Raw genomic sequence first — 15,596 nt, forward strand, 5'->3', positions numbered from 1 at the left:
ACGTGTTATACTGCACTGTTTAAGTTTAGTTCTTTCTGCACGATGTAAGGTATATTCCATTTTCATAATTCCCTCTACGTCTAAATTATTTCGACCTTCACCAAATAAACAGTACTTTTGGAGCGTTGTATAGCACATAATGTATATCTAGTTGTTGGAATTTCATTTAGATTGCAATCCTCTTCCTCTTCTTCGTCCTACTTTTCTTGTGTTTGAAGCGCGAACGCAATAATTTCATTATCATCAATATTCATATAAGTTTCCCTTGCTGAGAAGAGGACTACTTAGCACACTTATGTAGGAACTTACAAACAAAGCATTTGCTTGACCATCTCTGAATGTAAACAAAGGATAAGAAAGCTTAATAGTTTAATGAATGAGTCTTTGTGCCTTTGCTGACTCAATAGCAATATCCGCAAGGGATTTCTGGGAATCTGTCATAAATGGTTCTTATAAACAAGTCGCTATACCCGAAATGGACGCTATATAAAGTCGCTATAACCGAATGAATTTCTTAGGAAAGTATGCTTTAAATTCAAGGGACGTAAGCTTGACGTCGCTATAACCAAAAAGTCGTTATAACCGAGGTCGTTATTAATGAAATCCACTGTATTTATAATTTACTTTTTTCCTTCCTATGCTGATAGCCGCTATTTCAGCTTCAGCCTAACGTGTAGGTGAGCTGACGGAGCTCAAGCCGGGAGTGTTGGAAACACTGGCCCTAGCAAGAGCAGTGCTAACTGTGCAGTCTGTCAGTGTCAGGCGGTTGGTCATAAAACTCATGTCTAATCGCCGGTGGAAAATGATAAGGGGTCGTGCAACGCCGAGCCTACTTAATGAGGAATGAGGACATGAAGAAGAAGAAGTGGGTTAGTATCATCACCTCTTCCGAATTTATTTTACACAAATTCCTTACAAATGATTGGAAGACAGTGGATTGCCATCGATAGTCGTGGACACCTACAGTGCCGGGGCGCATCAGAGTTACACCTGTCCACATTATAATGGATTTCACTTCCAATTATGCAGGTAGTAGGTATGGTGGTATGACCTCTTGTGAGTTCGCATTAGTAGGTACCACCACAGTACCTATTTCTGCTGTGAAGCAGTAATGCATTTCGGTTTGATGGGTGGGGCAGTCGTTGTAATTATACTAGAGACCTTAGAACGTATATATCTCAAGGTGGATGGCGCATCTACGTTGTAGATGTCTATGGGCTCCAGTGACCACTTAACACCAGGTGAGCTGTGAGCTCGTCCAACCAAGTATGAAAAAAAAAAATTATTACATTATTCGTGTTGCTCAAAAACGCTAATAATAAAAAAGGAAATCACCAATACAACTCAAGTACTTACATTGCTGCAGACGTCTCTTTCTATTTCCCTATACAAGCCTTAGTGGGGGTGAGAGAAAGGTTCAAAAGCAAAATAAGTCCTTACCGATCCTAGCTTTGAATTCCGACGGTCGTATAGCGTGTTCCTCCAGCACGGCGGGCGGGGGGGGGCGCAGGTGGGGCGGGGGGCGGCGGCGGCGGGGGAGGCGCCTCATCCCCCGAGCTGCCTCCGGACGACACTCCTGACGATGTAGAGGCTTGGACTACGGTTGCTTCGTCGGACACGGACGCGCGCCGGCTGCCGGCCGCTGACGATATGCGGCTCGCCTGGACATCATTGGTAACTAAATATGTCGCCATGCGGTGTAGTTTACAGACCGACCCAGCGGTGCAGTAGCTAACGTCACTGAGTCTTGCACCGAGAGTCGAAGGTTCGACTCCAGTGTCGGACAAACATTAGTTTTTGGAACGAAGTTCCTTATGGGACGATGCGGAGGGGGTACCCTAACCCTAACCGAGAAAAAACGTCCGTAACGTAAGATTTTTTTTTAGAATTGCGGGTTTACTGGTGACTCGGAGGCCTTTCCAGTTTCAACAGGACAGGTGGGCGAGCAAAGGCTCAGCCAGGAGGGGTGGGATTTGCTAACAGCTGCCCGAGCGCTTCCGAAGGAGACCTAACAACTCAAGAGCAGCTGCTTTGCAAATGAATCTACTACCGGATCGGAATCGCGACCCGTTGAGAAGATCCAGCGAGAAACTCAGCGAGCTGATTCATGAGTTAGGTTTTCATGTCGAACTCTTTGTCGAGTTCGACGAGTACGACGATTAGTGTGACGATTAGTTGCATTTATTTTTGCCCGACTGCTTAATATCTATTAAGTGGTTTCCACAGCCCATAGACTGCACAATGTGAGAGCTCCCACAGACACAGTCTACTGAGTTTCTCGCCGGATCTTCTCAGTTGGTCGCGTTTCCGATCCGGTGGTAGATTCTGCGAAGCACTGCTTTTGCTAGGGTGCGTGTTATTGTCAGGTTTGAGCCCCGTGAGCTCACCTACTCGTCCGATGACGCTGATATCGTCTCTCAAGACCATCAGCTAAGGTAGGAAAAAAAAGTGAGACCTGATCGCATCCTATAAACTAAAAGACATGCTTCGCGGCATTAAGAGATGGGATGACGGTACAAATCCGTTCGGGCTTAAAAAACTCCCTATTCCAACTAAAGTTATAATCTGTTGGCTTAATTTTAAACTTCAAAATCCAGCTTATTCGGGTGCAAAGAAACCACGCGTTTCGATTTGAATGGTGTGAAGGCAGATAAATATAATGGAGATTTCAACCTCATGTCTCAAACGACATTCACGTCACGATGCCTATGGACTCTGGTGACCACTTGAACAGTGAGATCGATCAACCTCAAAATCAAGAAGCAAAAGCAAAATCACAGATACATTAATGATAAGAGGTGGCTCTAATCATTAACGTATCTGTGATTTTAAATCTCCCTTTCATATGTGTTCATAAATTACATTTGCTAACGGTCACCAAATAATATTATAATTAAAGTATTATGATATACGGAAAGGACAATATAAATTCGTCGAATGTTGGAACATTGCAAACGACTTACGAAGCTCTGAGCTTTGTGCGTGAGCGCCGCGAGCTTCGTGGCCATCGTCGACTTGGCTGGAGCTTCCGCAACCGGCGAAACTTCCTCGTATGTCTTGCTGCTTAAAGAGACGACAGAGAATTATATTTCGTGGCGAATATAACGCGTCTTATTATGGCCCCATCATCTCTACTAGTGGTAGGACCTTTTGTGAGCCCGCACGGGTAGGTACCACCGCCCCGCCTATTTCTGCCGTAAAGCAGTAATGCGTTTCGGTTTGAAGGGCGGGGCAGCCGTTGTAACTATACTGAGACCTTAGAACTTATATCTCAAGGTGGGTGGCGCATTTACGTTGTAGATGTCTATGGGCTCCAGCAACCACTTAACACCAGGTGGGCTGTGAGATCGTCCACCCATCTAAGCAATAAAAAAGACACTTCGAAAAATTACTCGATTTTCCAAAGTATCAAAATAAAATTAAAAAAGTATCTCTTACTTTCATGAACTTAGGAAGCATGTTTTTATTTGTAATGGGCCATTAAAAAAAAACCGGTATATTTTCAATTATTTGTTTAAAATTCATTTCTTAATTTATTCTAGTTATACAAGAAGGATCGAGCCTTAACATAATAATAATATCCCGTACCTATCGTTGCTATCTTTGGAGTCGTAGTCCACGAGGAGAGCTGCGCTGCCGGGGCGACTGTGACTTCCAGAGTCCCGAGAACTGCTCCTACGAACAAAACGCTTCACTGGAGAGGTCTTCTCGAATTATTTTTCCCTTCTACTATATTATCAGCTTACATCTAATTGACGGTATGGAAACGCAGAGCCGGTGCCATTTCACCAAAAACAACTGCTCAAGATCATTGTAAGTCCACGTCCTTCCACGTCACCGACCTTCATCATCATATTAAGAAAAAGAAGATAACAACAACTCCCCTACTAATCCAGAGCATCCTCGAGCTGCTGCTTTGGTATCGTCTTTTTGAGTAGATCCCCATAATGGCGGCCATACACGCTAGGTTTTGCATGATGGTTTTAGCCGTGCAAGCTTATCCGACAGGCAAGCCCTAGCGTGTATGTAATTAAACTGCACACTTATCGGTGCATGCACATGCGACCAAGCAAATATCAAAATTGATATTTTAGAGCTCACTTTTACTGATATCATCCTATCTTTGCCTTTGAAGGTAGACTAGCATACAGTCGATCCACTCAGCTCCTGCTCACCAATACTATACTCATAGTTCATAGTTGGGTTATGGTGTGACAGTCTTTATACGATAGAATTGATAATTTGGTCTCATGTCTTAAGGCGAGTCGTAGTGTTCACGTGGTCAACGAGCTCCCATAATCGCTTCACATCAAAGTGGCATATCCCTAACACTTCCTACACGAATATAAATTGCCATTGATTAGTATTAATACGATGAAAGACGATTGCATGCAGCAGAGATGCGAATGTTGCGATGGATGTGTGGAGTAACGAGAATGGATAGAATACGGAATGAATATGTTATAGGAAGTCTGAAAGTGGCACCTGTGACAGAGAAGCTGAGAAGTGCGCATTTGGGATGGTATGGACATGTGATGAGACAAAATGAAAATGAGGTTGGTAAGAAAATGTTAACTATGAATGTGGAAGGATATAGAGGAAAAGGTAGACCTAAGAAGAAATGGATGGATTGCGTTTAAGACGATATGGGTAAGAGGGGAGTGAGCAAAGAAATGGTATATGATAGAAGAGTATGGAAGGAGAAAACATGTTGCGCCGACCCCAAATAACTGGGAGAAGGGCAGGATAATGATGATGATCGTCTTAATACCTTCTCCTCTGATTCTCTTCTCGAGGCAGGTAAATATCTTCATAATGATGATGATCTCGCTTATTCGCTTCAGCGCCACTGTCGCTGTCGGATTGTTCTTGGACCGTTGTCACTTCTGCCGTGCCGTGCACTTCTGCTTTAACTGTGAAAGAAGACCTTCAATTCGTAGAGCCTCTTCATTAACAACACTTTAAGGTCACCGGTGCCCTATGTGGCACAGTCAAGTAATTACCTAGTCAGGTCATAAATTCTGTCACATGTTTAATGTAAAATAATTGAAACAAGTTTATTCATTATGTAACCATTCATATACCAAAATGAACTTAACAAAACATAGATTCTTATGACACTAAAGTTTATTCAAAATGACCTCCGTGATTTTGAATACAGGCCTTCAATCTGCGCGGCCAGTCGTCTATCGCAGCACGAACGAGGTCCATGTCAATATCGGTGGCTGCCTTAATCAAGGATGTCTTGAGTGACTCCAAATTGGGATGAGGCTTTGAGCACGCCTTTTCCTCCAAGTGTTGCCATATCTTGTAATCTAACGGATTCAAATCTGGACTGGAGGAGGGCCAGTTTTCGTGCCGGATGAAGTCGATTTCACGCGCCGTCAGCCAGTCTTGTGTGCTCTTCGCTCTATGAGCTGGCGCCGAATCTTGTTGGAATACCCAGTGCCTGTTATTGAACATGGTATGAGAAACAGGTTCCACAAGGTTCGTCAGGACTGTATTTTGATACACAACTGCATTCGTTTTTACACCTTTCTCACAAAAATGTACCTCTGTTAAGCCCCAATAAGAAACTCCCAACCATACCATTAGCGAGGATGGAAAATGACCTCATTGGACACGCGGAATACGGTTGCTCGCTTCTTCACTACTGCGTGCGTACACCTTATCATTTTGTTTGTTGTAGCTCTCTTCTACGGTAAAAATTTTTTCGTCCGAAAAAAGAATTTCCCGATATTTTTTTCCCGCGTACCGCTTCAACAAAGCGCGGCATCTCTTCAGTCTCCGGTCCATTAGACGAGCATTCAAACGATGTCCTGTTTTTCTTCGATATGCCCGAAGCCCTAAGTCTTCATTTAACACCCTTTTCACCGTGGTTCTGCTTAACCCCATCTGAAGGGCCAACAGTTTCTGCTTACGTTTGGGATTTCTTTGAATTCGCGCCTTCACAGCTTTTATCACTGCTGGAGTCCTAACAGACCGAGGGCGACCACTTCTTGACCTGTCATCTACACTAGAGTCTTCATTGTATCGTTTGATGGTACGATAAACGAATCTTTTGGTTATATTCTAATTTTTCAGTATGTTAAAAATTTGAATTGGTGCGTAACCGCATCGATGCAACGCAATAACTGCAACACGGTCTTCTTTAAGCGTCCACTCCATATTTAAAAATCAGTAAAATTCTAAAAGTATACATTTTTATTTTCATGAACAATTCGAAATTCGAATTCAATAACCTTTTTTGTGGCCAGCATTCTAAAAGAAAAGTTTTTACTGTGTGACAATACTTATGACCTGACTAGGTATATCGATTTCTGTTACTAAGCCCCTAGATTGCCTAACTTTTTCCTTCTATGGTATTTAATTTATGTTTTAGTTTTTTAAGGTCTCTTAGAAATTGTTTCATTCTTAGTATATTCGAATTTATCTTTCTCAGAGTCGGCTAGAGATATTTCGGAATTTACTAACATTAGACCTAACAAGAGCAGTGCTTCGCTGAATCTGCCACTGAATAAGAATTGCGACCCCTTAGGCCCGACGAGAAACTCAGTGGGCTGTATCAGGTTCAGGTTAGTTCGCTCGTTGAACTCTTCGGTGGTGACCTGTGCTTGAGGGGCCTAAAAGCGCCAAGAGTGGAGATCCTCAATTTAGCATAAACCAGACTACTTTCCATGGATATTTTTATTTATCTCCTCAGAGCAGAGAATGTTCTATCTGTGCAGAGGATTTTCATCCTTCTCGTCACAATACCTACAGACTGCTTGGACAATGTACCGTTACAGCTTGGTGTTTCGCGATACCTCTGTGATGTGCCAGGACTCTGTTTATTGCGACCAGTAGAACATGATTCCGTTATGTGTTATGAAAGGCCAAGATTTGTTTAGTAAAAAATTTAAAAGCTTCTTTATCCAACTGCTGCATAGCTATTGGAGCCCTTGGATATCAAATCTGCTACAAATTCAAAAAGATTCTCTACCTTCCAAACCGTGACCGATAAAGTCCGGCGAAAAATTTAAAGTAATGATTTATAACTATCATATTTAGATTAGCGTTTTCAAACAGAAATTATAAAAAACATAGTTAAAAAATTGCTTAATTCAGCATTCATCTCGCAACGTACAATCTACACGTCATTCTACTAGTACCTTTCAAATTTCGATCACCTAATCGGAACTGTGGCCCTTCGTACACAAGGCTACGCAAATCTTAGATACCCGACGATTTTAGTCTCCAAGCGACTACCGCCATAGAAATCCATTGAGGTTCGTACACGAGTCGCGTCGCCGATATTCGTCCCGCGACTCGCGTCGTGCCAATCGCGCGCGACCTGCCTGTCGAGATCTTCGCTAAATAAGTCTCGGCGATTTCCAAGATAGCGGAGCAATTTTTTAATATTGCATTTATTTCTGAGGTCGAAAAATATCCTTGTTTATATAATTATAAATTAAAGGAATACTCAAAAAAGGAAATAACAGAAGAAGCTTTTCGTAGTCGTAGGAACAGATTGGTATATTTTTATAATTTTAAAAATAGTCAGTACATATTTTTGTAATGAAAAAACACTTTTAGGCAGTATATTCTTTTTATTAAGCTTTTGTTTTAGGTATTTACACGAATTTTGTGTACATTTTATTATGATAGCCGATGTTGTAAGCCGGATTGCCGACGCTGTTGTTGTGATCTAGGATCATTATCTAGCATACCAGATATCCGTATCCACTATACCATAAACAATACAACAAGTAATATCTAATGTTAAATTAATGGTACAGAGACTAAATAGGCAACTCGCGTCTTGCGATTCATTGTCGTGTGTACGGACCGTGCGCTACTCGATACTCGCGACTTGATACTAATGTCGTTGACAACATTAGTATCGAATATTTGCGTAGCCTTGTGTACGAAGGGCCTAACTAATATACAATGACCTGAGTGATCAACATACACCACCATTTAAAAAATACCCGGCTCTTGTCCTTTCTATAGTCTTTTAAGTTCGACTATCACATTACTGTTCTCTCACCTGTCATTGTGGGAGCTTCCTGTCCTTCAGCCGGGACCCTCGGCCCAGGAGAGCGCGAATGAAACAGCTCTCTGACGCGCTGGTACAAAGCGGCAGGAGCACCGGTGCTACCGTTGTTGCTGCCGTGAAGGAACCAGCCTCCGGAGTTAGCCGTGTCCGCCTCGGATGCTGAACAGCCTGCGTCAAGATCTTACGCATTTAGTAGCTGTTGGAATATTTGGACAGCACGAACGCGGTGCTAAGCTTATTAAAATACTGTGCTAATGAAACCAAAACATTTGTTAACTTTTTCGCAGAATTTCGCCGTTATTTTTACACATAATTCCACTCAACTATCAATAAGAACAGTTTTTAACCTACCCTCGTTTGTGGTTATTGTTATTTCAACTTACGTTAATCCTATCACTGGAAATATTATTATTTTTAATATATACTAGCTGACCCGGCAGACTTCGTAGTGCCCCAATCGATAAATAAAGGACCTAAGCTTTTGTATAAAATAAACTTAAAACAAACAAAAGGAATCTGTCCGACGGGGAACACATCAAAGGAAAAACAATTTTTTTTTTATTAAATTCCGAGCGTTTTCATATTTATCTACCTTTTGAACCTTCTCTGGACTTCCTCAAATAATTCAAGACCAAAATTTGACAAATCGGTCCAGCCGCTCTCGAGTTTTAACGTGACTAACGAACACCAATTAATTTTTATATATATAGATTGGAAATACGAGTATAGCTGCGTTGCTATCAACTAACAATATGCATCACTCACACAGAAACTATATGTTTTGTTTTTCTAATATCATCGTCATCGGCCTACAAACATCCACTGCTAGACATAGCAACAGCAAATCGTCAAATCGTCAGTCCACCATACGGCCATATGCCCTACTGCCAATTTATCCTTACCACGGCAACCTCCCCACCCTCAACCTCACAATCCATTATATCACACTTATTAAATCATACCGACAAAATCTAACACGAACCGTAGATGCGAAACTCGACAGCACTTATAGTCCAATTCGTACAAACAAAGCTCTTGCTAATCACATTCATATTTTATTGAACAAAGAGAACGCATCACGCGTCCGTCCAGTACGGCGGCAGGAAGCGGACTGCCCAATCAAACGAAACGACATTACCTAAGTAAACTTCCGGAAGGCGGACTTCCGTCGTATCAAAACATTATACACGGCCGATGTACGCTAACGATTACAAGCTGTTTTAATTGAATTGTGAGTGATTCAATAACCATTTATCATTATAGAGAAACCCGTATCATTTCCCGATCAGTTTCACTAAAATTTGTGATAGTAATTGTAAGAATTGAAACAAAAGTAATGGTATTGTAGAATTGTCATTGTCACTTTACTAAAAGATAGTCCAATTTTATTTATTTACAAAGATTCGTTACTATAAAAATCCTTACAATAATACCTGTACACTTTAATTTATCATTTCTCTGACATGGGTTGAAAACTCGCATTATAAAAATAAAAGTGTATTAAAACAGGGTTAAGTATATAGATAACAGAAATCTTCGTAATTTTTTTACATAAACATTGTACCCTGCGCGAATATTATGAAGTATTATTAGAAATGATCGCTTCATCTTCTTTTTCATCATCGCACCACTTATCGTTCGATCAGAGTTCTTTCCTACTATCTAAAACCTTAGCGCTCCTTCACAGTTTTCAGGTTTGGTCACAATAATTCCAGTCACCATAAGGTCCAGTTTGTGAGAAGTTTAACTTCGACGCGATTAGCTTCCAAGAAGTTGAACTTCTAAGAGCTCTAATTCGTACATACCTGAACTATCTTCTCCGGAAGATGTATGGTGTACGACGTTGGTAGAAGTGGCTCGTTGCATGGGGTTGACGTAGAGTCCGTCGGCGGGTCCGGAGCGCGCCGAGCTCACGGAGCCACCCGTGGAGGGCAGGGACCCCCGCCTGTCCTGGGTCCCGGGGCGCTCCCTCTCCGGAGCGTGGAGGTAAAACGGGGACCGAGTACTGATCGCGTTAACGCAATTCGGTAGCGCGCACTGTCAACACATACATTTATTGACAACAACTTGTAGTTATCACTTTAGAAAACTTATCTTAGTTAACAAATTCTGAACTAAAACTTAATTTATTGGATAATAAGTCTGAACAACTGTCTTGTATTCAATGAAATAAAATAATTTAACAGAATCCATCTGTAGTAAATAAATGTATACCAAATCTCAATTGTGAATTACTTAAGTCGTATGCCCCAAAGCGATCGCTGCGTTGCAGCAAATATAGACGGGTCAGTGGTGCCTATCCAATCATGTGCACTTCCTTCATGGTTGAAGTCGTTTTCGGATATCACCAGTTCCTATCCTCCCCCCTCTATCATCATCATCATCATTCTCCTTCCATACTCCCTATCATACAATTTCCTCGCTTACTCCTCTCTTACATATATCGTCCTCCCCTCTCCACTTTTCAATTACTTCTTAAATAGCTTAAATTTTCAATTAAATCCGATAACTGTGCGATTAAATTGCAATATTTTTTTCACTAGGCCACTAGTAACAAACACTAGTAATCAATCGTCAGTAAATCAACTTACCCGCGCATCCCCAGGCGTGCAAGCGCAGGAGTGGATGGATTTATACGAAGAGAGCTGTTTGTTGTCAGCCCCGGCGGCGCCAGCCGCGACCAGCACGTTCAGGCACTAAAAACCAAAAAAAAAATATACCAACGTTAATTTTTTCTCAATAGGTAGTTATGATAAGCTTATTATGTTTCTTTTATTTATAATATTTCGTTTAGTTCATGTGACGTCATGTACCGTGCAACATTGGCATATCGTGTCGCACTCGGGCGTCATCGGGTGCGATCGGAATTCCCGAACGCACAGGTGTCCCCTGACGTCATCACAACAAAATTCACGCGCCGATTTAAGTTTAAAAATCGAAATTTTAGTATAATTTGTATCGTCTAGCTAGTTAGTGCCTAGCGTCGTTTTCTCCTTTTAGTTGATATTTCAATAAATACAAGTAAAAATATTATTCAAATAGTGTGTTTGACTTTTAAATATTCCGAATGAAAATTTCCCGCGAATACGGAGAACAAAATATAACAAACCACAGCCACACGTAAGTACAAAACAATAAGGGAAACTCTTTAATTGCACTTTATTAGTACATTGAAACGTTCTATCAAAATGTGCTTTCTATTATAAATTTAATAAACTATTATAGCACAATAAATATTCCATTTAACGATACTTTTAGATTGTTTTGGGATATTTTAGTGGGTAGCGCCAATGTTTTTGATTTCATATACCTAATATGCATATACATATTAATATGTATATCTATTTCTTCTGTGCGTGTGTTTGTCACTGAACTCCTCCTAAACGGCTGGATAGATTTGAATGATTTTTTTTGTATGCGTTTGGGTGGCACCCTGGATGGCTTAGAATCACAAAACAGCCCGGCAGATGGCGCTGCAGTCGGTATCTAGGTTATTTATCTATACTACAACTAAACAGCTGGATCGACTTGAATGATTTTTTGCAGGACAACTTCTGTCGGGTCCGCTAGTTATTATGTAAAAATAAGGTAGAGTATTTAGAGAATTATACAAAATGAAAAAAATGTTGTAGACAGACTGTTGAAACTATTTTTAAATCGCGATATTTATGAAGTGACATTCGCGAATTCTAGTAGCTGCTTCAAATCGCATTTACCGGGAGCTCTCTGTGCCAGCGAGAGACCATACGTACGATCCGTGACCTTAATGTTAAACTGAATGTCACTTTAACAATGAATGCACGATCGCATCAGATACGTCGGCTCATGGTGTTAGGTCAATGTCGCTTGTGACAAAATTTCAATGCGTTCACGGTACGCGAGCGCTGTGGGAATAAAGATTTTTCTTTTCATTTATTTATTAACGACTCAGTCTAGCGAATCAGTTTTTTTTCTACCTAAGCTGAGAGCCTTGAGAGGCTATTTCAGCGTAACCTTAACTAGTAGGTGAGCTCACGGGGCTCAAACCTGACGACGTTGCTAACACGAACCCTAGCAAGAGCCGTGCTTCGCAGAATCTACCACCGGATCGGAAACGCGACCCACTGAGAAAATCCGGCGAGAAACTCAGTGGTCTGTGTCTGAGGGTTAATTTACTCGTCGAGCCCTTCGTCCAAGCGACGGGCTCGACAAGAACGATGACCGGTGCTTGGGGTACCTAAAAGCACCGTTAGTGTATCGGGAGGATCCGAAATGACGTGTTTGGGGCGACGTCGACTGCTTTCCGTTCTGTCCGCAGGATCGGAATGTAGTTACCGGCGGCTACGATGAGAGGGTTCTCCGTGCCGCTTTAGCGAAGTGGGCGATTCAGTACTCTGACTACGGCACCTAGGAACACGAGTTCGATTCCGATCAAAGTATTAAAGATATTGAGTGTTCGAGGTCTAACACGTAGGCGGGAATCACAGGTAGACCGCTGAAGTGGAATGTTTTTTTTTTATTTCTTCTTCTTCGTCGCTTTCTTCATTGCTAAATATCGTGTCTCTGAAACTTGACCGTGGCCTGTCTCGTGAGCTGTTTCCATCTCGTCCGGTCCTCAGCTTCTCGAGTGGCGGTTGCGACTGGCAGCCCAGCTAGGGCGGTTAATTGATCACACCAACGGCTAGGTAATCGGCCGCGGGGTCTCTTTTCTTCTGCTTTGCCCGACACAATCACTTTGTCCAAGTTATCTGATTGTCGGCGGGCAATATGACCGAATTAATTACCGTCTAAATAAACGTCCGTTTTAAATACTTTTTAGATCGTTTTAATATAGTTACCTGACTGCCTATCTTTATATATATGGAGTATAATTAATGATATGGAGTAATTCAAGATGAGTAGCCAATAAAAGACGTAATTGTGGTTTTTTGTGATATAATAACAAAACAATATTTATAGCCGTTAATCTCTTTTAAAATTAATATAATAAATTAAACAGTAAACCGTATTAATAAACTATACAAATGTTAATTCTCCTTTTACTGAATGAAAGACTTCACTACATGACACTCAAGAAAAATCCTTGTTTAAAACTAAAGAGTCTTAAATAATAACGTTTTTACTTTACATGCATACCTATTATATATATACTTTAAATAAAAGCATGCCCTCACTAATTGCGCGACCCCCGAAACAATCCGTCTATTGGACTTTATATTTGACCAAGGCACTCATTTTGCGATATAACAGCCATTATTTTTACGTAAATCCTATACGGATATCTCATATAATATCACCGCATACATAGCAACAACATATATGCATACCATGAGTTTAATAGCATGTGGAATAGCAACTCTATATCCCGGAAAAAAAGCAACGAGTTTTTTTTTTTGCGGCCTTTGTTAGCCGACCAGCATACCGCCCACCTGATGGTGAGTGGTTGCTGTCGCTCATAGTCGCCAGCTATGCCAGAGGTAAAGCCAAGCCGCTGCCTACACAGCTTAATTATTGAAATGCGAGTTTAATTATCAAAATTATGGCGTTGTTTTTGCTAGCTGTGTTTGTTATAACTTTTTTTTGCTTAGATTGGTGGACGAGCTCACAGCCCACCTGGTGTTAAGTGGTTACTGGAGTCCATAGACATCTACGACGTAAATGCGCCACCCCCCTTGAGATATAAGTTCTAAGGTCTCCAGTATAGTAAAGCGGCTGCCCCACCCTTCAAATCGAAATAGGTAGAGTGGTGGTACCTACCCGCGCGGACTCACAAGAGGTCCTGCCACCAGTAAAAAGCAGTAGTAGTATAGATATAGCCGCAATTCGCTGAGCTATTATAGAACCGGACAAAAACAGGTTTTACCCGACCGCCTATCTGATCTAACTCAACAGCAAAAAGGCTGTATGTTCTTCGAGCACGCATTCATCGATTGAGTAATTTAGACTCGCAACAGTCCGCGTAATCCGACAAGTGAAAATCCGATATACTTTCCAAACATGATCTCCGTTACAGGCGCTTCTAGCTATTAAACGTTCGCGGACCGCAATAGAAAGTTATAGTCATCACTAGAAATAACATTTTTGATATCGATATATAACAGTTAAAAACGTAATCTGCTATTATTAGCTTCCGTACGAGTTGTGAATGTGAGTTTTACGGACGCAATATCGACATTCCGTAGTATTCGCGACAGAGATAGATGGTGACCGCCAGTCAAATTGCTGTCAAACCTAAAAGATATTTTTTCTCGATGGTCAAACAGCTATAAATTTATTTTATTGTATAGACAGTTGGACAAGCTTACGGACTATCTGGTCTACGAAGTCATCGAAGTCCATAGACATAAAAACTTGAATGCTAGTTTGTCTATTAAAAATACGTCTATACTATCTCGTATTAGATTCTGAGACTTCGAACTAAAATTAGGTAGTGCTTTAGTGTCTAGTACTCCAACATCATTCCCAAAGCACAGCGTTTTTTTATATATTTATTTTTGTCTCAATATAATTACGACTGCCCCACCCTCCAAACCGAAACGCATTACTGCTTCACGGCAGAAATACGCAGGGTGGTGGTACCTACCCGGGCGGACTCACAAAACGTCCTAGCACCAGTAATTACGCAAATTATAATTTTGCGGGTTTTATTGCGGGACATCTGTAGCAGTTTCCACAAATAGCTGATATATACCGTAAAATGGGGCGATTAGGGACAAATTTCAACTTTATGAGCAATTTTAAGGTAGTTGTTGATGTATATAATGCTATATCAGGATCAAAATGATTGAGTCTTGGGGGCATCTTTGTTGTCTAATTTAAAATTATGCAACTAGCATTCCAGTTTAAGCAAAAAATGCAAAAATAGGTGTAATCCCTATTTACCCGAAAATTGCGGTTAATTGGGACGAAATGAGAAATTTCCTAGGGTTGGCACTACTTTTATTTTTATATATAGTTTTAATTTATTTATTTATTTAGTTGCACCAACAAAGTGATCATCAATAAAAAAAATTGATAAACTGACAAAAGTACATGGCAGACATCACCTCAATTATAGGTGCAATCGACAGTGCTGATATTTCTATCTGGGTTAAGAGATTAGGTGTGTCGGTTATTCCATGGATTAATCAGATGAATACCCCCACTCTGAACAAATATTAAATATTTTATTATGTATTACTTAGACATTTTTGTCCACCTTGAGATTTCATTGATCTTGTTACATGTCTCTGCAAAATCGACTTACTTATATTAAATTGCTTATCTATTTCAAATAAAGACTTATTCCCAATTTCGCTTCGAATAAACCAGATTTTTACCAACAAATTTAAAAAATATTGTTATAACTACATAGACAACCCTACAAACATGTACCTATTTATACTTAGGTCGTTTCCATTTCACGTATTCTCATCCCAATTGACCCCTTTTTCGTTGTTATTTGTACCTAAGACGTCCCCAATATCCCCAAAAACAACAGATTTTTACATGTATTTTTATTTAATCAAATACATTAAAACCAATAACAACTGAGACTTACCTTTAATATATATGCTGGTTCAAACACTAAATAATGTTT

The 15,596-nt window shown here is 40.7% G+C and overlaps 1 protein-coding gene across 1 annotated transcript in view; it reads right to left on the bottom strand.

The window, feature by feature from the left end:
• Positions 1-15,596, bottom strand: part of f (espin protein forked) — a 90,937-nt gene that overhangs the window by 25,336 nt on the left and 50,005 nt on the right. Inside the window, 8 exon segments of the mRNA XM_028186481.2 lie at positions 1,441-1,499; positions 1,501-1,661; positions 2,964-3,063; positions 3,589-3,675; positions 4,772-4,913; positions 8,030-8,206; positions 9,844-10,075; positions 10,630-10,734. Coding sequence (XP_028042282.2) covers positions 1,441-1,499; positions 1,501-1,661; positions 2,964-3,063; positions 3,589-3,675; positions 4,772-4,913; positions 8,030-8,206; positions 9,844-10,075; positions 10,630-10,734 — 1,063 coding nt within the window.

The sequence above is a fragment of the Bombyx mandarina genome, chromosome 03 (genome assembly GCF_030267445.1).
Source record: "Bombyx mandarina strain Sakado chromosome 03, ASM3026744v2".
Taxonomy (NCBI): Eukaryota; Metazoa; Arthropoda; class Insecta; order Lepidoptera; family Bombycidae; genus Bombyx; species Bombyx mandarina.